This window comes from Rhinolophus sinicus, chromosome 2 (genome assembly GCF_057876585.1).
Source record: "Rhinolophus sinicus isolate RSI-liver-muscle chromosome 2, RSI-T2T, whole genome shotgun sequence".
Lineage (NCBI taxonomy): Eukaryota > Metazoa > Chordata > Mammalia > Chiroptera > Rhinolophidae > Rhinolophus > Rhinolophus sinicus.
In genome coordinates, this window is record NC_142502.1 from 96,673,893 (window position 1) to 96,695,382 (window position 21,490).

General features: G+C 53.7%; 2 protein-coding genes and 1 long non-coding RNA gene across 6 annotated transcripts in view; 2 read left to right on the forward strand and 1 right to left on the reverse strand.

The window, feature by feature from the left end:
• Positions 1–187: 187 nt before the first annotated feature.
• LOC141571651 (uncharacterized) lies at positions 188–18,294 on the reverse strand. Of its 4 annotated transcripts, XR_016020322.1 has the most exons (6): positions 17,139–18,294; positions 7,137–7,394; positions 6,651–6,730; positions 6,311–6,445; positions 5,244–5,343; positions 2,956–4,161 (listed from the first exon to the last, which is right to left on the reverse strand). It is a non-coding gene; the product is annotated as an uncharacterized LOC141571651 (long non-coding RNA). The 4 variants fall into 4 exon arrangements; XR_012496593.2 differs by lacking the exons at positions 2,956–4,161; positions 17,139–18,294 and adding an exon at positions 188–2,793 and having other exon boundaries at positions 7,137–8,369; XR_012496592.2 differs by lacking the exon at positions 17,139–18,294 and having other exon boundaries at positions 2,956–4,394; positions 7,137–8,371.
• Positions 6,555–14,457, forward strand: PGC (progastricsin). Its single transcript, XM_019738328.3, has 9 exons — positions 6,555–6,750; positions 8,285–8,435; positions 8,849–8,966; positions 9,788–9,906; positions 10,345–10,544; positions 11,654–11,776; positions 12,432–12,579; positions 13,342–13,440; positions 14,171–14,457. Exons 1-9 carry the CDS (start codon positions 6,692–6,694, stop codon positions 14,321–14,323), a joined length of 1,170 nt encoding a protein of 389 aa, XP_019593887.3. The 5' UTR covers positions 6,555–6,691; the 3' UTR covers positions 14,324–14,457.
• Positions 15,949–21,490, forward strand: part of TFEB (transcription factor EB) — a 46,520-nt gene continuing 40,978 nt past the window's right edge. The window contains exon 1 of the mRNA XM_074332904.2: positions 15,949–16,218. The gene's annotated coding sequence lies outside the window, so the exon portion shown is untranslated. The remainder of the gene's footprint in view (positions 16,219–21,490) is intronic.

Below are 21,490 nucleotides of genomic sequence, written 5' to 3' on the forward strand. Positions count from 1 at the left end.
TTCTCAGGGCTGAGATCATGAAGACCTCAAATAAAGCAGTTCTGTAGGCTTTGGCTTTGGAGAACAAGGCAGGTAGCTGGGAGGGGTGAGTAGGGGGTCAGATCAGTTCAATTTTCATACCTACTGAATATAAGTCAATGGGTTCCGAATTTGTCTTTTTTTTAAAGATTTTATTGGGGAAGGGGAACAGGACTTTCTTGGGGAACAGTGTGTCCTTCTAGGACTTTTTTTCAAGTCAAGTTGTTGTCCTTTCAATATTAATTGTGGAGGGTGCTGTTCAGCTCCAAGTCCAGTTGCCGTTTTCTAGTTGCAGGGGGCACAGCCCACCATCCCTTGTGGGAGTCGAACCGGCAACCTTGTGGTTGAGAGGACACGCTCCAACCAACTGAGCCGTCTGGGAGCTCAGCTGCAGCTCAGCTCAAGGTGCCATGTTCAATCTTTAGTTGCAGGGGGCACTGCCCAACATCCCTTGGGGGACTCGAGGAATCGAACTGGCAACCTTGTGGTTGAGAGCCCACTGGCCCATGTGGGAATCGAACCGGCAGCCTTCGGAGTTAGGAGCATGGAGCTCCAACCGCCTGAGCCACTGGGCTGGCCCCCAAATTTGTCTTTCAAATACCACTCTCATGATCTTTCCACTGTCTCTGTGGCCACTGGTTAGAATCCATTGATGTGGGGGGTAGGGGAGAGAACATGCCACGGGTCACCCCCAGCTCTCTGGCTTGTGCAAGGTATGCAGATGTGGGACAGTGGTTTGGAAGGAAGTTGAGCCAGCAGAATAGATAGAGCCACGAATGTGGAACCCCGCTGGGTACGACAACTGACAGTGCGCTCACGGTTGTCCTGCCTGTCACAAGGAGATCGCCACCCCTAGGCAGTGCCTTGGCAGGGGGAGAGCTGGGAGTTTCTGGCTGGATTTCACACCTCAGAGACTGCCCCTCCTTATGGGGCCCAAGGCTGGGCAGGAGGAGGAGAAATCTAATACCCAGAGACTCCAGGGCTGGAGGCCTTGGCCCCTCTGGTAACTGCAGGCTCTGCCCCATCCCAGGGTGGCCAGGCTGGGAGACAAACTCCTACCAGACAAGGATTTCAGGCTCTAATTCTGCTGCTTCCAGATACTCCTCGGTTAGGAGTCTATCTTAATACACAGTGTCCCTGAGGTCCTGAGAGTGATGGGTCCATCATATAGCTGTGCTAAAATATAATAACTACATGGCTATGCAAAAAAGACATATTCATCCTTATCTCACCTAAGTCAGCTCTGCCTCATCCTTCACCTTCCTGCAGCTGGGGTGCAATATGACACGCCCCCCATCTATCCAATGTATCCCCCTTTCCACCTAAACCAGACAAGCAAGTTGTCATCTGTAACATAACAAAGGTATGTTAATCAATAGACCAGAAGGAAAAAAACAGTGTGTCTATTTATCTATTTATAAACACAGAGATCAACTTCCAGCTGTTTGAGACATAGACAGATAAAATGGACGCCTTTGTAGAGTGGAGATAAGGTAACCTGTCTTGTGGAATAGTTGCAAGGGTTGCCTGATTAGCCAAATGTAAAGCACCTTTTTGGCACACCTTCAAAGATGGGATATTTTGGCAGGGGAGGAAGAGTCCGCTTTAAAACCTTGACAGCAGAGTTCTAATTAATAAATGTAGAAGGAATGATAGAAAGAGAAAAGCACCATTAGGCAAAAACCACCATAACGACTGTGGTAGGCAAGAGCCAGTAACAGATGTTACAATCAGTGGGCAGAAGAATGATGCAAAATGTGATACTTGCATAGTCTCAAAGTGTCTCCCCAGAGGACACTTATTAATTTCCAAGGGGAAGATAGTAACTGTACAGTAGAGAAACAAGATAGACCTCACTTAACCTAGTTATGAAGGTTAAATCAGCAGTAATAAGACAAATCCATGTCACGTAGATCCTGATATCATGCACTGAGAAGGGTATCTCTCCTCTGTGGTTTCTGTCTCCAAATGCATGTCCTCAATCCCACCATGAGAAAAGATCAGAAAAACCTAAATTGAAGGACATTCTACAAAACAACTGGTCAGTACTCGTTAGAAGTTGCAAGGTCATAACAGACAAAGAAAAACTAAGGAACTGTCACAGATTAGAGGAGACTAAGAAGATATGAAAATTAAATGCAATGTGGGAACCTAGATTAGATCCTCAATCAGAAAAAGGGTATAGCGGGAAAACTGGTGAAATTCAAATAAGGTCTATAGATTGGTTAATACTAGCACTCGATCAGTTACTAGCACTAGAACTAGTTAATTTCCTGGGTTTGATCATTGTACTATCATTATGATGTAAGATGTTGACATTAGGGGTTCTGGATGAAAGGTATATGGGAACGCTCTGTATTGTGTTTCCAACACTTCAGTAAGCTATCAAAAGGAAAAGGAAGCATAAATCCTTAAACCTGAAAAAAACCTTAGGTCCATTATGCCCCCACTAGGTTTGATTGAACTAATGGTGTAAGTATAAAACACATACAAAATTTAAGGACAAAAAATTCACGTCGACAGCTGCCAAAGACTTAAGGTTGATAGAGTACCTGTGCCCAGAGCTGAGGTCTTTTAGCTCTGTGAGCTGATTTCAGGGGTTAGAAAACACAGAGAAATGCAGATCGTTGGCTCACTCTTGCGCCTGCTGCAAGAGATCCCTGCACCACCACCACCACCAGGATACCAGAGAAGGTGCTCCTTTAGCCTCTGCTTGAATGACTCTGATAATGAGGAGCTGACGACTTTCTTCCTTTGGATGACTTTCAGTTGGTGCTGATAGTAATGAGAAATGGGACCTGGAATTAACCCAAATGAATAGGGCTAAGTAATCATAGCTACCGTGATGATAGAGCACTGTTCAGCCACCGAAAGCGATAAGAATGTGGTTTATCTTAATGCACGGAAATGTGTATGTAGTAATCTTAAGTGACAGAGCAGAACAGAAGCTGCATTTATTTACACACTGATTACAGCTATGTTAAAATCAAAGTGTGCACATTAAGAACTAGAAGATAACTGAGAATGGTGCAAATAGATGTAGTTTCAAGTTGCCTAGATTTTAAAAAAGTGGTAGATGTATAGAATTCTAAAGGAACTTCAGTATCCAGAAATAAAAACAAACAAACAAACAAACAAAGTCCATTAAAGGACTTGTGGATTGTCATTTCAAGATTGAGAATGGCTGCATGGTGCACTAGATTGGGAAGAATCCTAAGGCCATGTCTCAGCATTAGGGGACAGAGTGATATGTTTGATTAGTGATGTCTGCCATGGGTGAAGGATTAGCAGTGGCAGTGTGCATGTTACGGAGCTACCATCTCTTCTTGACACACTCCCAGCAACCAGTGTCACTTTTGTAGGCACTCTGAAAGATGAATGAGCTATTTAAGGAGCCGTGTGCAGGAAGAGACCTCTTCTTTTAGTTATGAGCAGTAGGACGTGGGGCAAGTCACTGGGATATAAGACGGTGTGAAATAAATACCATCAGGGGAGGAAAAGCAAAGTCCTCCACAGGAGGGGCCAGTCTGAGAGTAGGTGGGTACAGTAGAGAAGGCTTTGTGGCATTTGTAGTGGGTCTTGAAGGAGGAGGAGATCTTGCAGACGGAGCTGTTTGGGAAGGGTGTTCCAGACGGAGAGCACAGCATGGATAGAGCATGGAGGGTGGAAAATAACAGGCCTCCATGGGAGGAAGCAAGGAGGTCACTGTGGCTAGAGGATAGAGCATTTGTAGGTTCCTAGTGGAAGATGATCATGGAAGTGTTGGAAGGGGCCAGACTGAGCATGTCCCAAAGGCCAGGGTGTGAGTTGGTTTTATTTAGTTAGCCATGGTGGGGTGGGGGTGGGGCTTTGATGAATTTGGAATCAGGTGGTGCTTAGAGGGAGATGAAGCCAGAGGGTGATGAGAAAATGCCTCTTTCCTGGGAGACGATCACTATGAGAGGATCCCGGGGTCTGGATTTTGACAAGCTCCCTTGGAGCATGGCGTGGGAATCCAAGCACTGGGAGGACGAGATACGGGAGCTCTAACTAAGGTGTGGAACAATCCCACAAGCTCCATGTACTGTTGAGGATTTCCTGAGCTCCGGGCTAGGCGCTGGGAGGTGGAAGCCGCAGCCTCGGCCCTCTGGAAGCTTTCAAACTCTGGAGAGAGGACACATACCCCAGGAAACAACTGGAGACCAATGCCAGACAGCGTGAGATCCAGTCCCAAGGGGAGAGCCCCGGCGGGGTGTGTAGTGTTTAGGGGTTGAAGATGAACTTGGATGGGAACCAGTGCATCAGGCTGCCTGGGGCCCCTGTCCTTGGTTAGGAGGTAGTGCTAGATGACTTCTAGGGTGTCAGTTTCTGCACATCCTGGCTGTAGGAGACGAGGCCTGGAAGGATGGCCGGAATTTGGACATGGAGAAGGAAAGAGATGGGCTCTCCAGGTAGAGAAGGGCTGGGTGGTGGTGGAGCAGGCCAGGGGCAGGCTAGGATTTGGGGTGTCAGTGGACGCTGAGGAGACTGAGCGGTCAGATCTGGTTGGGTAGGCAGGGGCTGCAGACCCCTAAGGCCTGGCAGCCAAGCAAGGATGCGCTGGACTGATGCAGTAGGCCAGGGGTGCCCAGGAGGGATGTGGGGTGCCTGGGGTTTGAGGCAGGCTATCCTAGCAGCCACGAGAGTCCTAGGGTCCTACCAGATAAGGCAAGGTCCCTGAAGGCCCACGGTGGGGAGCATGGTTGGCCTCACAAGCCTTGGGGCATCCATAGGTTCTGCTATCGTCAGAGGACTTGGCGAGATTCCAAGGATCCCATGACCTTCTCTTGCCTGTGCTTCCAGATCTGTGGCTCCCTCACCCAGGGAAGGTACTCCCTTCCTACCTCGCCTTCCACCCCCGAGTCTAGTGTGTGCCCCGGGACGGCAGGGAGGAAGGGGAGCTGATCTGGCCTGGAGACACAATCAAGCAGGTGCCTCCCTCTCTATGCCAGGTCTGGGGAGGCCTCTAGTGCCCTCCCTACCTTCCTCCATCATAGGGCTAGGGGAGGCTCCAGGGCCCTGGCTGGGCAGTGGGTGGTGGTGGCCAGAGTGGAAAATCCCCCACTGGCTGGGTTATATCAGTGTTTGGCAGGCCTAGTCTTGGCCTTCCGCCTGGGGCTCTAGGGCCTAACAAATCTGTTTGGAGCCCTGAGTGCGGGGTATGAGGTAGCAGAGAGGGTACTGGCATGGGGACTTTTTCCACTCACCCCAAAATGGGGAGCTCTCCGGTTCTAGGTTGACGGGTGCTGGGCCAGCTCCAGGTCATCTCAGGCAATGAGAAGCTTGTAGCTGGAAAGCAGGGAGGACCTGGAGATGAGGGATAGAGGCGTAGGGACAGGAAAGATCAGACTTGGGGGCAGGAAAAAGGGCCAACGAGGGCTTAGGAGGAGTGTAATGGGGGCCACAGCCATTTCAGAATTAAACATGGGCAGAGTCAAAATGGGGTGGGAGACAAGAGACAATGAAGAACAGAAGCAAGGGTAAACAAGTCCCCTCTCCATATGCCCCTGCCCCAGGCCTCCCACAGATTGTTCCAGACTAATACAAGAGGCATCACAGGAAGCCAGGTTGGCTTACCTGTGGTGTGTCCTCAGCACTCACTGAATTTGGATGAGAATCTCTCCAATGCCCCATATGACCTTGAAAGCCTCCAAGGCTGCCCCAAAGAGCTCTCTCTGACCTCAACCACTGGCATCCCAGCCCCACCACCTGCGTCCGTGCTAACGATACTGCCATCGTTACCACCAGCACCACTCGCACCGCCACCATATTTACTATCATCCTAGCCACTGCCCCATCACCCCTTAGGTACCCCTAACTACATCCCCCAAGGGCTTGGGGGTGCTGGCAACCAGGACTCGAGTCTCACCTCCAAGCCTATCATATAGATCAGTGGTTCTCAACAATCTTACCCCCTAAGGAGACTTTTGGACATATCTGGAGACATTTTTGGTTGTCACAACTGGGGAACTACTGTTAGCATCTAGTGGATAGAAGCCAGGGAATCTGCTGAACATCCTACAATGCACAGGACAGTGACCACAACAAACAGTTATTTACTGGGGCTGGCCGGCTAGCTCAGTTGGTTAGAGCGTGGTGCTCATAATACCAAGGTTGCCGGTTCGATCCCCACATGGGCCACTGTGAGCTGCGCCCTCCACAACTAGATTGAAACAACTATTTGACTTGGAGCTGATGGGTCCTGGAAAAACACTTTAAAAAAAAAGAGTTATTTATTCCAAAATATCAATAGTACTGAGGATGACAAACCCACTTATAGATCTTATGGCCTTTCTCTGGCTCTCATCCCAAAAGGTCCACCTCATGCCTCTGGTTCCAGGACAAAAAGTAACCTTCGCCACTCCAACTTTGTTCTCTCTTATCGCTCGCACCTCCCAGCTTCCATTGCCTATATTCAAAAGTCAATAAGATGAAAAGTCTTTTGCAGCCACCCTCGCAAGGGACAACACAGGGAAACAATTGGAACATGGAGCACAGGGTACAGCAGGGATTGAGGTCATGTTTGCCCAGGGCAGGGAGGTGGGGATTGGGCTGGGTCCCGGGGGTATAAAGGAAGGCGTGCTCAGGCCTTCATTCCACCACGACGGCCCTACTTGGAGTGGCTTTTCCTCTGCAGCCAGTTGGAATCGGCATCATGAAGTGGATGGTGGTGGTCTTGCTCTGCCTCCAGCTCCTGGAGGCAAAAGTGGTAAAGTGAGTTTGGGGTCTGGCTGTTGGTGTGGGAGCCTGGTGTCGGAGCCTGGGCTGGTGTGGGAGCTGGTGACTGGAGGCCTGAAAGGGGTGGCCTGGCCAAGGGACAGCGCCCCTGCCTCTGCTCCAGAATTTCTGCTAGGGTAGGTCAGGACCCAGAGGTGGGAGAAGACTCAGCTTTAGGAAACTTCCAAAGTGAGAAGCACTGTCCCTTCCTCTATCTAAGGAGAAAAGATAGACCTGAAGCAGAGAGCGTAGGGGTGACTACTGGCTAAGCAGACCCTGAGTGACAGCTGTGTTTCCTCTCGTAGAACCTCTCCCTCCAGATAGAGAGAAGTTTGCTAAAAATTTCCTAAGGTCCAAATTTATTCGGCAGAGGATATAATCACCTAAGCAGAAACATCAGTAATGTAATTTCTATATGCTGAGGTGACAGGAGAAAGGGAGTGAGTGGCATGGCTCCCAGGACATCAGGGGGCAGGGGCTGCTGCTATTCCACCATGTGAGTGATTCCGTTGGTGGAGAGATGGCTCCTCTTAGAAACTTCTTTTAACGTACAAACTCCGTAGCGGTGTTTGGAGAAGCTCTCAGTCTTCATAGCTCAATGTGAATGGGTTTAGCAGAGCATTTGTGGAGAAAACAGGGTCCTGAAGGCACGGGGATTAAGACAAGAAAGAAGTGAAAGAAGTAGGAATGCTGGTGTCTGCAGTGAGGCGCTGGGTGGACAAGCAGACACCCCCCAGGCAATGGCGGCAAGCGGGTCTGGAAGGATAACCAAGGGTGACATGGGAAGAAACCCATAATTCGGAAGCTCCAATTTCCAAAGCTGATCTGAGCTCCAGACCACCCCGGCCCAGTGTTCCCAGGTCCTGAGCAAAGCAGTGATTGACTCCAAACCAGACAATTAGGAGCCGGGGCAGAACGAACACCTTGTCTTCTGAGTGCCACCCAGTGTAGTGCTGTTCCCCTGTACCCACGCTCTGTCACATTTAGCCAGTGCCAGGGGCCTGAGGGCCACCATAGGCGCGGAATCTCTTTGGGGTGAAATTTGCCATCTCTGAAATCTTTTTTAAAAATGTACATGTCCTGTAAAGGGTAAAAATGCCTGAGGTCCCCCTCCCCCTCCTGGAAAGGAATTTGAGGGATAGCTGACAGCACAGGGCCAAGGAAGGGTAAGGACCCTTGAGACAGGGCGGGGGCATCACGGGTGAAAGTAATTGTTTCCTGAATCTTGGAGCAAGTCCTGAGAAGAGGTTTGAAAGAAAGAGAAGGAGAGGGCAAGAAAGAGAGAGGCAAGGGAGAAAGAGACAGAGAGGGACAGACACAAAGAAAGAGACAGAGAGACAGAGAAAAACAGAACGAAACAGAAATGGAAAAAAGGGGGAAACACAGACACACACAAGTGAGAGACATGGGTACAGAGTGGCAGGGAGATTTGAGATATATAGTTAGAGATGGAGAGGGGAGAGAGAGAAGCTGGGCTATTAGAGGTGCGGTAGGAAAGAGGGCCCTGCCCTGACACACAGCCCTCCTGCAGAGTCCCCCTGAAGAAACTTAAGTCCCTGCGTGAAACCATGAAGGAGAAGGGCCTATTGGAGGAGTTCTTGAAGAACCACAAGTACGACCCTGCCCAGAAGTACCGCTACACTGACTTCAGCGTGGCCTACGAGCCCATGGCCTACATGGACGTGAGTCCTCCCCCAACCAGGGGTACCCTCTCCCTGCTGCCAAAGGCCACAAGGCAAGGCCTGGACAGTGGGCTGCGCCCCTCCTCTCTGCACCCTCCCACCCAGCCCCTGCTCCCTTCTCTCAGACCTGCCAGCCTGGACCTCATTCCTCAGGCAGAGCATGAGAGGGGCCCCGCCTGACTTGGCAGCTCAGTACGCAAAGACCTCTGCAGCCACCCTGGGCAGGCATGGGCTGAGGGGCTGTGGGTTCCAGGCAAGTGTGGAGGGAAGGCTCAGGCCCCGGCTTCGGGTGCAGGCGGTAGGGCAAGGGCTGGTCCCTCTCCTGCTCGGCTCATGGAGGATGCTGGCCTGCCGGTCCCTGGCTCTCTCCAGAGCTAACACCTGCTCTGCACCCCGGCCCTCCCTACCCCCAGGCGGCCTACTTTGGGGAGATCAGCATCGGTACCCCACCGCAGAACTTCCTGGTCCTTTTTGACACCGGATCTTCCAACCTGTGGGTGCCCTCTGTGTACTGCCAGACCCAGGCCTGCAGTGAGTGCTGGGCTGGGCAGGGGAGGGCACTGACCCCCTCTGGGGAAGGGTTAAGCTTCATAGGGATTGCTGGGAGGAGCTTCGGTCCTGGAGAGGACCAGGGACTTTCCAGGGTCACACAGCATGCCCAAGCCAGAGGGAAGGAGCTGGCCCCGGAGCTGACTGGCCCCTCTGTCCTCCTCCCTGCTGGCTGATACATAGTCCTTCGTCTGCTCCAGCCCAGCCCCTCTGCTCCATTCTTCACTAAGTTCTCACTGAGTGTGCCCAAAGCACATGGGAGAACAATACAGGATCCCGAAGTCGTATCTGGAGACGGACGATACTCCTTTCTTAAGGCCGCCCTGGTCCCTGCCCAAGACTTGGGGTTTGGGTTCTGACCCCTCTAGTCCAGACAGTCCCTTGCTAGCCCTGCCCTACACCATCCTGGTGTGACCAGCTCCTTGACAGGGAAGGGTCGGGGAAAGCAGGGACACCCCGGAGATTCATTCACTCCATCTGATAAGTAATTTCTCTGCATTTGCTGTGAACGAGGCAACCTACTGGGGCCCTTGGATTCTGTGCTACCAGCCCACAGAGAGGTCACAGTCCAAGGGCTCCCCAGGGTCTGTAAGCCAGAACGGGCTTTGGGGCAAAGGCTCGCCTGCTCCATGGGCCTTGCAATGCTGGGAACCTCGGCTGGCCACCTCCTGATGGGTGGCGGAGGGTGCTGAGGCCCCAAGAATGAGCACAGGCCAGAAGACAGCGGGGAAGCCCCACAGGGCTGAGGGTCAGGGCAGCGCTCCACACGCCTCCTGACTCCCCGAATCCTCCCGCCCCCGCAGCCGGCCACACCCGCTTCAACCCCAGCCAGTCCTCTACCTACTCCAGCAACGGGCAGACCTTCTCCCTGCAGTACGGCAGCGGCAGCCTCACCGGCTTCTTCGCCTACGACACTCTGACGGTGAGTGACAGTGAGTGACGCTGCCTTGCCTGCTGCGCCCCACCCCGGGGCGTGAGGACGGTAGATGGGGCTGCGAGCTGGGTTCTAACCTCACAGGACTCTGAGTGTAACCAGAAGACTTAGACGGAGACCCTGACAGAGATGGAGGAATCAGTACAGGGAGGACTTATTCACTCACTCATCAAACACTCAGTGAGAGCCGTCACGTGCCAGGCACTGAGGACAGCAGGATGAGTGGGGTGACCTTGTCCTTAGGAGGGGTGGGGGGTGCCGCAGAAGTCAGGGAAGGCCACTGCGAGGAGAAAGTGGCTCTTGCAAGACCCGTCAAGAAGGAAAGGAGCAGAGGTGAAGGAGGGATGAAGAATGAGCCTGGAGGGGTGTCTAGAGGAGGTACGTGGAGTTACATTTGTCACCTCCCATCCTCTGTGTCCCCTTCAGGTCCAGAGCATCCAGGTCCCCAACCAGGAGTTTGGCCTGAGTGAGAACGAGCCAGGCACCAATTTCGTCTACGCACAGTTTGATGGCATCATGGGCATGGCCTACCCTTCCCTGGCCATGGGTGGGGCCACCACAGCGCTGCAGGGCATGCTGCAGGAGGGAGCCCTCACCAGCCCCGTCTTCAGCTTCTACCTCAGCAAGTGAGGACCCGCCTGGGGGTCCCCAACTCCCTGTGGCTTTGAACAACGGAGGCTCCATACTTTGGGGTTTGGAGACCTCCGGGCAGGCCTTTGTCCCCAGCCACTCATGTCCCAAGGCTTTGTCCCTCCTGGGCTTCTGACTCCCCATCTCTCCCCACCTCTCCTCCATCCCTGCCTCTGGCCCCAGCCCATCCGACTTTTCTTTGCATTTCTTGGCCAGGACAGAATCTCTCCCTCTTGCAGCCGAGTGGCCGAGCTTTGCTTTAAACGTTGCTCTTGATTTTCAGTACCTCTTGAGTTTACCTTCTGCCCAGAGCCCCAGTGAGCCAATTTCCTTCTGACCAAATGTTTACTACCTGGACACCTCTTTCCTATCGTCATTTATTGTTCCATCTCCTTTGATCTATTGTTCTAACCAGGCCCTGGAATCTTCTGGGCCACCACTAACTCCTAACAAGTTGTTGTCCCTACCACAAACACAGGCAAACACAGTCAGTCATGCGGGTGGGCCTGGGAGCCAGGCAGTGGCAGGGGGTGCGTGGCCTGGAATGGACTTTCCTTCTGTCCTCTCAGAATTAGCCAACCATGTTGTAGAGATAGTCAGCATCCACTAACTGGGACTCAGTCACTTGAATCTGACTTTGAACATTACCCTGTTACTAATGTTGTTGATTTACTCGCTACTTCTGTTTATAATGACTCGGAGCGGAGCCTGGAGGAGCTCCCAGGAGTTCCACATTCAAGTTTGGCCACCAGGGGAGGCCTCTCAAACTCAAAATGTCCTTCCCTCCTCTCTACCCGGGCCCTCCCTACATAACAAGCTGGGCCTGGGTCAGGCTCCACCAGCATCGTGAAGTGACAGGGAGAGGAAAACGGAGTATGGGGCAAGATGGGGGGCCACACAACCAGCGGCTTCCCCAGAGGCACTGGGAATTCTGAGGGGCCCAGCCTGGGAGGCCCTGTCTGAGGTGGAGACACCTTCTCGCCCGCAGGGAGCCCCAGTCTAGAGACAAGGCGGGGCATCTGTTTTCCTCTGAGGGTGACTGCTCAACAGAGAAGTGCTTTTCCACAGCCACTCCCTGACTCACCTTTCCCTTTGCCTCCTGCAGCCAACAAGGCTCTCAGAATGGAGGAGCGGTCATCTTTGGGGGTGTGGACAACAGCTTGTACCAGGGGCAGATCTACTGGGCCCCTGTCACCCAGGAGCTCTACTGGCAGATTGGCATTGAGGAGTAAGTCTGTGGCAGGGACCTGGGGGTGTGGGCTGTTCCTTGGAGCAGGCTTTGAGGCATGTCATGTCACACACACATCCAGGTGTGGAGGGGCAGGGAACAGAGGCCCCCCCACCCCCACTTCCGTCCTGCCCTCACAAAGCCACAGCTGCCCTATGCTGGAGTTTCAAGGCCCAGCTCAGCCTGGAGAAGAGAGATGAGATGGGGAGGCGACCACATAGGAAGGGGTGGGATTTAGAATCCCAAACATTTCAGACCCTTCAGTCCAAACCTATGGGTTTAAAGATTAGAAACTGGGGTGTTTGTCACCTAATAAACTTTTTTAAAAAAGAAAGAAACTGGGGTGTGTGGTGGAGGTGGTGGGGACTAATTTGCTCAAAGTACTTACAACAAATCAGTAGTCCTGGCTTTTAATGTTTCTAGAAACTTCCTTGGAACTTTTTTTTTATATATATAACCTTGGAACTTTTAAGAAGAGATTCCATGGCCCTGGAGGGGGCCTTAGACTCTGGTGTGAGGCCGGAGTTTGACTAGATTGACCTCTGCAGAGTCCTTACCTTTCTGAGGTGTACCTTGCTTCTGTGGCCATAGCTTTTAGTCCCTCAGAGGAGATCCCCTGAGCTGGGGGTGCTGAATAGTTCATCTCCCCATTCAGGTTCCTCATTGGCGGCCAGGCCACAGGCTGGTGCTCCCAGGGCTGCCAGGCCATCGTGGACACAGGCACATCTCTGCTCACCGTGCCCCAGCAGTACATGAGTGCCCTTCTGCAGGCCACGGGGGCCCAGGAGGACCAGTACGGACAGGTGGGTCTGGTGGAGGTGCGCCTTCCCCAGGAGAGGCCAGCCAGGAGGCATCCATGGTTTCTCCTGGGAGCACAGGAATAGCCTGATTCTTGGCCTCCATACGTCTCTAACTGCCCAAGGCACTGCAGGTGGGGCCTGGGGTGACTGGGGTGAGGGCCTGGAGGCTGATTCCGGGGGGCAGATGCTTGTACTGAGAGGCTGTCGGGAAATTTCTACTAGGCAGAATTTCCTCTGAGCCGCAGCACCTCAGAGGTAACAGGGTCAACACTTGTCGGGCTTTGAAATAAGAGTGAAAGAGCAGGAATGTGGGGCCCAGCGAGTGACAAGGGATAACCCTTTAATCCACTGTTTCCTTACCTCTGTAGAGCCAGTCCCCCCAGCCCCCCACCCCCAAAGCCCAGCAAAGGATTTGCCTAATTAACGCATTCCCACTACCTTTGGGCATCCAATGGGCTACTCTTTCTACACACCTGTGTGTTTTCAAAGGACATTTGCAGAGATGGGGCATAGATTCAATCTCTCATGGGGGAAATTCAGGCAAGAGTAATATTTTTGGGGTGGGGAAGATGCTCAGGCCTCCCCAAATCTCACTCCTTGTACGTGAGTCCATATGCATAATGCCAGCAGTATTTACACTGGACTTTCCCTTCGTGTTGCCAGGCTTGGGACTCAGGCCTGGGACCAGAAGGGCTGAGGTGACAGGGTGGCAGGTACTCTCAGGCGGGAGATGATGCAATCTGGGCCCTGTTCCTCTCTCTGCAGTTTTTTGTGAACTGTAACTACATCCAGAATCTGCCCACCTTCACCTTCATCATCAATGGTGTGCAGTTCCCTCTGCCACCCTCCTCCTACATCCTCAACGTAAGTGCTGGTCCCTGCAGGCTGGGCCAGCAGGGACATGATTGGGAGAGCGGGGGAAGGAAGGCTTGGGGAGCCAGAAATGCCTGGTCTCTTTACCTTGTGACATTTCCCAACTTCTTCAAGTATTGATTTATTTTCTCCACTCATTGATTCTAAACTCCCTTCTCTGGGACGAGGCTGTGAAATAGAAGAGTGTCACCTATTATTAATTATTATTATTAATTAGTGGGGCGAGGCACAGGGCTCTCTGTGCACTTACAGAGTCAGACTCTAAGCCAAGCACTTTGCCCACACTCACCCACTTAATTGTCACAACATCCAATGAGGGAGATACTAATTTCTATTTTACAAGCGAACACTTGGAGATTCAAAGAGGTTAGGTAACCTTCCTAAGGCCAGTCAGGGTGAAGCTAAGGTTTGAATCCAAGTTGGTCTAGCTCAAAGGCTTGACCACCAGACTGATCTGCTCTAAATCGGGAGCAGGAGGGAGGTTGGGGGGAACACAGGGAGAGGAGACGCTGCAGAGGGCCACTACAGTCACATTCCCCCATTCCAGAAATCCTTCCAGCAGCCTCTGCTCTGGCAGCTCAGTTGGCCTGTGAACCCTTAAGGGCAGAGTCACTGGCTCACTCATTTCTGCATCTGTGCTCCTGGTCTGGGGCTCAGGGCAGAGCAGTGCCCTGTCCGTGTGTGAGCAAATAAATGAGCACTAACTTTCTGTGTTGTACAGAACAATGGCTACTGCACCGTGGGAGTGGAGCCCACCTACCTGCCCTCCCAGAATGGCCAGCCCCTGTGGATCCTTGGGGACGTCTTCCTCAGGTCCTACTATTCCGTCTACGACATGGGCAACAACAGGGTGGGCTTCGCCACCGCTGCCTAGACTCCACCTGGACGCCTGGGCTCCTTTTTCCTCTTGGTCCTCTGCCTTGCAGGGGTGTCTCTCTGTGCTTCTCTGAATTCAGCCTTCCTTTTCTGGACTCTGGACTTTCTCTCTTAATAAATAGCTCTTCTCCATGTTGGTCAACCTGTTGTTTTTAGAGGGCAGCTGTGGGCCTGTAAGGCTCCTGCTCTTAGGGAGTGGGGAGCGGGAGTCAGGGGCAAATTTGCCTCTGCTGAACCATGTTCTCCTTGAGTTGCTAGGATGTTTGTGGTGGGGGAGGGGAGGTCACTGAGACTCTAAGAGAAATGAGGCATAAGGTTGGGTTTGGGGATGGGCCCTGTACCCCTCAGAGCTTGGAGTCTGTTCACAGCTTCCCTCTGGGAAGACAATGGTAGTGGCCTTGAGGCAGGGCATTCCTTTGTGAAGGTCAAAGGGGCCTTACCCCGACAACCTAAAATGCTCTACTGACCTGACTTACCGAACTATCACCAGAATTACCCCACGCATGTCCACTAGCAGTGTGGCTAAGGAGGCCAACACATCCCAAACCTAGGCCTCCATCTCCTTGATCTGGGATCAAGTTTGCACTAGGAATTTCCTGAGGAATGCCGGGTGCCTAGGATGCTTATGTGTGCTTGTAGCAGTCATGGGTCCTCTAGGGAGGAGGTTGATGCCACAAGAACCGATTTCTAGGAGAGCTTGCCAAGGTTTGGGCTGAGTTAAGCTGATCATATTTTCATCCAGACACCTAAGTCCCAGGGCCTGTGTTTGAAGATGGGCTGTCCTTCAACTATAGACAAGAGGGAGAGCTACTGGAATCACATGGAAATCAAGCCTACTTGCTCTAACCAACTGAGCAAGAGGTTTTTGTCTCTCTGGATTGGTCCTGGTCCTTCTTAGGGGCCACCTAGCAAATGACCCGGAAACCTGAAGTAACAAGATATGGGAAGAGGAGGAGGAGAAAGCAGAGCACGATAGCTCAGCACCCTGTAACTTCCCATAGGAGAAGGTGACATGAAAGACCAGAAATTTTCTGGTTTTTGATGGTGGTGGGGGTCCCAGCAAGCTCAGACTGATGAAGGCTTAGGTGGGGAGGGGGGCACAACTTCATGGGAGGGGAGGTGGGCTCCATTCTGGAGTCATATTTCTTTCATACTGTCCTTCACCAGGCTGACCCTCACCTTGCTCCTTATGCTCAGGGTCAAGGGTAAAAGGGCAAGATCCAGGTCTGTTACCCCATTGCAAACCACGAGGAGTTTCTATGGCAACAGCTCACAGCCTGGGACCTTACGTCTTTCCTAGATTCTGGTAAAAGACAGCCTGCTGCAGGCCGCTCCTTAGGGTCAGACAGGCCACAGAGTGTATCGTGTAGTGAGCTCTGGGTCAAGACATCACTGACTGAGAAGAGAAAGAAAACTCGCAAAATGGTTAGAAACGAAGTGGAGCAAAGATTCCAAGTTAAACACCCAGTGCCCGTATACAGGCTTGGGCCCACAGAGCAGGACTACAAATCCCGGAGGGCCTGGCAGCTCCGCAGAGAAGACTACGTTTCCCAGAGGGCGCCGCGACAGACCGACGGGGGCGGGGCGGGGCGGGGCGGCGGGTGCTGCCCTCTGCCGGGCGCGGCGGGAAGGTGCGGAGTGACAGCGGGAGCCGGGGAGCCGGGCGCGGGGCTGGGTGACAGCGGAGGCGGCGGCCGCCGGCTGGACGTAGGGAGCGGCGGCGGCGCCGACGGCAGCGGGAAAGGCGGACGGGGCGGGCCTCTCTGGTGGCGCCGAGCCGGAGGAGCTCGGGAGGGGGCGGCCGGCGCAGCTCGCGGGCCGGACACCTGAACTTGAGACAAGTTGCCGGAGCCCCGGGGCGCGGGCGGCGGACGGATTGACCTTCAGAGCTAGGTGAGCGGAGCCGGGAGGCAAGGGGTACGCGGAGGGCCGGGAATCCCTGATCCAGGCTCCCCCGCCCCTATCCGGTGGGTCCGGGAGACAGGTGGGTGGGTGGGGGTGCGGGCTGGAGCGGGGAGCCGGACGCCGCGCTGCCACCCGCCCCGCTGTCTGTCTAGCCCGGGACGCCCGGCGCATGGCGCGAGCGGCACCGCCTGCCAAGCCTGGGAGCCCCTGCGGCCCCTCCCTTCAGGCGCGGGCCGGGGGCGGCTTCTCTGCGACCTTATGTAACCAGGCGGGAGGGGCCGGGGCGGGCATGGGCCTTCCCGGCTCGGGAGCTGGGAGTCGAAGGGGCGGGAGGCGTGGGAGTGAACTTGCAGGAAGTTTGAGGGACCCGTGGGCCCTGCGCCCACTTCTTCTCCCGCCGACGCGGCAGAGGCGGGTGGCGCTGGAGAGGGCGCTGGAGGTAGGGGAGGTGTGCGGGGGCCGAGACCGACAGGGCCTGGCCCTGCCGGGATGGTCTGGGAGGGCCGGAGCAGTGCCACGCCCCGGGGGCTGGGCTGATGGGGGGCGGGTGGAAGGCCCATCCCTCCCTCCCTTCCCGTCCCTTCCTCCCCCTCGGTCTCTTGAAGAAGCTGCTCCTGCCCGCGTCGCCTGCTATCTCCGAGCGCAGTCTTTTTCTTCCCTTTGCACTATTTCACGACCTTAGGGAGCCCCACCCCCAGAGCTCACCCTCTACGCGCCCCTCTTTCTGTTTTTCCGGGAGCTCCCAGCCATCCACCCGTCCCACGAGGACCTCCCTCCAACACACACACCGTTCGGTCCCGAATCCCGGAAAACACGCCCCCTTCCCCCTATTCCCGAGTCCGCACCGCCCAACCCCAGGCTGTCCCGCCCCCCAAGTCAGCGTTCCCTCTTCTCCCCACTCCCCGTACCCTGGTCAGCTATTCGGCCGCAGCGCGTGCGCTTGCCTCCTGGAAGGGAGCGGGCTGATGCCAGCTCGGTCCCCGCCCCTCGGCCCCCTCCGGGCCCGGGTTCTGGCTTCACGCACGGCTGCCCGGAGCTGCTTCGGGTTGCGAGAGCAGGTTCGCGCCGCAGCCGCCTGGCGCACCCCAGCCTCGCGCCCTGGGGGAGGGAGGGCGGGTGCCCGGGGCGGGGCTCATCTGAGCGAGCGCCCGCACTGCCCAGGGCTCCCCCCACTCCCGGTTCCCTGCCAGCCCCCTCACAGCGGAGTCCTTGCCACCTCCCCAGTCCACTCCAGCCATCGTTCCCTCGCCTGTCTGTTCTGGGGACGATTCTGCGCGAGCAGTTTCTGGAGTAAACTTGAGCACAGTGTTCTGTCTTCACGTTTGCTGGGGAAGTGTCAGTTAATTATCGCCCAGCCTCCACCCCGCCCCCCCATCCTGAGTAAGGGGGTGCTTGCTTAATCGAGCAGGAAGGGTGCAAAGCCAGTGCAGCTCCCCTCTCCCCTCCCCACCCCCATCCCCGCCCCTGAAGCCTCTGGGGTGTGGACTCAGGGCCCTGCACTCGCCCTGCCGAGATTTCACCGGCCAAGACCTGGCACTCTTGGGCATTTGGGATTGCGGGGAGGGGGCAAGGGGCTGGTGTCTGGTTTCCTCTAGGGCCGCCAGATGCGGGTACGCTCGGATCAGAATGCAGTTCTTGGCTCCTTGGCCGGTTCCCTCAGAGGCCTTCTCTGTGCCTAGTCTGGGAGACAGCCCCCACCCAGATCCTGTCCTCAGGGAGACCACGGTCTGGGGAAGAGAGCAGTAATAGTTAAAGGTCCTCCATAGAGGCAGTAGAAGGGGAAGAGCGGGCCACCTTGAGAGCCTTGCCTGGTAGTCTGCTGGTATGCGTGTGTGATGCCTCAGTTTCCCCAGCCGTGGGAAAAATAGCAGCTGACCTTCTTTCTGCCTGCCTCCTGGTTGCTGGGACAGGAAAGCAGGAGCCAGAGTGCAAATGAAGGGCCGTTTGGGGGACTGTTTATCTGCTCCTGGAAAGGAGCCAATGCTGCTTACAGGGGACAAGGCCTGTTACAGCTGCAGTGTTACTTTACCTGAATGCAGCTCTGTGAGGTGCCGCCCCATGGGAACCCAGGTCTCCCAGTTCTGGGTCCCATGGAAGGGATGCAGGGGTGGGGCAGGGGACATCTCCTCAGGTGAGCACTAACTCCAGGGAGAGCCAGCAGGGCTTCTGGGGGCTGACAGCTGGGTGACTCATAGTCAGAGGTGGGCCAGGGCAGGCAGGAGCCCATCTAGGGTCCTGAGGTAGAGGGGATACCCAGTGCTCACCTCCATTGCCAGTCAGGCTCCCCTGCTGGAAAGTAGGTGGGAGGGGGCTCCCACTCCTCAGGCCTAGCTGCCCTTGGAGGGTCTGGCTTCTGGCTCTGATCCCTCCTGGGGCTCTGTTTATGGCTGTAATTGCATCATTAGCTGGAGTTTATAGAGTTACTTAGCACCTGCCCCTACAGGGAGTGGCTCAGCCACCCCCTGGATTCTGTATGTCTCTTCCTTTTCAAAGTCAACTTGGTCTCTGCCGGCAGCAGGGGTTTCCCCAACTACAGCTGGCGTGAAAGCCAGGTTGGGCCTTTGTCCTCAGGATGGAGGGCAGTCAGCACTTGGGGCCCAGCTTGGGGCTGCCCTGGAGATGACCGTGGAAATTGAGGTGGCCTCCTCTGATACAGAGGGAGGGAGCTCAGGATTTCCAGAGCCATCAGAAGTGTCCACGACCCAGGATGCAGCTAGTGTAGGTATATGTAGGTAATGTGTGTGTCCTCATCTGAAAAAGGGGAAATAAAAATGCACATACCTCAGAGGATGTCGTGAGGACTGAGAAGGCAGCAGTGCCGGGTTCATGGTGAGTCCATGGTGTTGCTCTGGTGTCAGTGTGTGGGGGGGTGTAATTGATGGGAGTTTGTGTGTGTAGTTAGGAGATTACAGGTGTCTAGTTAGTGTGTGTATAGATGAATTGTGTATATGCAGTGTCTCTGAGAGTACAATAACTCAGTATTATATTAATAGAATGTTCATCTATTCTCTATGCTATAGTAGAACAATGTTATAATAAAACTTAGTTATAAACAATAGTTGCCAACATTTACTGTCTGTTTACTCTTTAGAATGAGGTAGGAATTATTATTTTCATCATACTGATTCAGAGAAGTTAAGCGAGTTGTTTGAAGTCACACAGCCTGAAAGGGGTAGGGACTCTAACCCAGGCCCAAATGACTCCAAAACCCATGTTCTCAGTCCCTAAAGACCACTTCCGAGTTTCCCAGGAGTTCTGTCTTACAAGGTGGGGGTGCAGTTGTCTGGGAACCTTCTTTTCCGCATCCCGGTCTGCTGTGAGCAGGGGTGGGAACATGCTGAGGCCCCTGCCCCGGGACTGCATGTATCTCCCGGCTGCCCCCCTGAGCTGCTGTCACAGTTGATCAAAGTACCCTTGCTGAGGGCTCTCTTGACTGGCCTGGGGAGGAGATAGGTTCAGACCAGACTTCCTGGGTCTCCTTGGAAACCACAAAGGTTAACTTAGGGTGAAGCCCTGAGTAGTCACTTGTTTAACCGTATGTTGGTGTGTATAACATGCTCCCATGTATAACGCGCACCTACGTCTTAGGCCCAAACTATCAGGGGGAAAAAAAATCTTTCATTTCAACTTTTTAATTCAAATTTCTATTTGTTTACATTTAGGTACTTGTTTTCTGTAGTATAAAGGAATTTTAGTGTTTAGTTTTTGACATATTACGGTAAGAGAAATTTTATGTAACAAATAATCACAAAACACAAGAACTGGTACAAGGTACAAGAAATTTTATGTACTGGTAACAACTTTACGACGTTTACGCATCCTAGAAGGCCAAGAATTTCATTATTGCAAGTTCATAAGTTCAACAAAACCGATGCTCCCATTCCAGGGTATTATTTTGCATTCGGATATCACTATTGGTTTCTAGAGTTACACTTCTAACTCATAAGCATAAATAAAAGGATCAAAAACATTTATACAGATAGGAATTAGTACTACCCACGTATAATGCGCACCCTTATTTTCCCCTCACAAATCTGGGCAAAAAAGTGCGCGTTATACTCGTACATGGTTAAATCAGATGTGGAGAAAAGGCTTTGAGAACTATTGGGGGAAACTGAGATGGCAGCGAAAGCCATGAGAAGAACACAGGACTTCCCATGTCGCCTCTGAGAGGCTATGTAGCTGGGGCAGGTCCAAGCTCCTCTCAGCCTCAGTTTCCATCTGTGAACCTAGATCATCTGTGGGATCCCCTCCAATGCAAACCTCCTACAGATCTCTGGCAAAGGCACCAGAAAGGAGAGGCTTCGGAAAGGAAGGGAAGTGGGGTGTGGGGGGAGACGGGGGACTGCTGAAGTCTACTCCGTAGAGCTTTCGCTAAAGACTGCCCCTGCTGGAGCGTCCAGCCAGTTTCTCTTGGGACATAGCCACAGCCCCCATGTAATGGGCCCTGGGCTACGTGTCACCTAGCAGGGGGGGTATTGAAAGCATGGACTCCAGGGCAAGGCGTCCTGGCCTGGAATCCCAGCTCTGCCACTTACTAGCTGTGTGGGCAAGCTGCTTCACCTCATTGCCCCTCTGTTTCCACATCTAAAAAGCCCGGATTCCAGTAGCACCTACGTAGTGATTTATGCTATAGTGAGGGCTAAGTGTGTCAGTGCGTGCTGCACGTACGGGACTCAGAATTGTGCCATACTCAAGAATTGTTCATTATCATCATCAACTCTTGTAACTCATTTACTTCTTTATTCCTCATTTCCAGTGAGGAAATAGAGGCTTAGAGAAGAAATAAAGACCTATGGGCTGCAAACAGGCTCCCCCCACACCCTGGGGCCCCTCGGCTAACATCTGCAAATGAGATGCCTTACAAGGGGCTTTGCAGATTCCTTGGCCACGGTCCCCCCACTCCCTGTGATAACACACCCAGCCTAGTCTCCACGGTTAACAGTATAGCATAGAGGAGTTGGCAATGCCTGCAGCCTCTCCACCATCCCGGCCTTGCCTGTCCCTTGGGATTCCTTGGGTGGCTTCTGGCCTGGTCACTTACTATCCACTCCTGACCCGTGGCTCTCCCCTGCGCTCCTGCTGCCTGCTCCTGCACTCTGCACAGATCCCCTTGGCTGCGATGTCACTGAAGGCAGAACAACCCTCCTAGTGATAGAGCAGGATCTGGGACTTAATATGCCCCCAGGAAATGCTTTGCTGTGGGGGGTGGGGGTGGGGCAGTGGGTGAGAACTGAGGGCCGCCCAGAGGGGCAGAAGC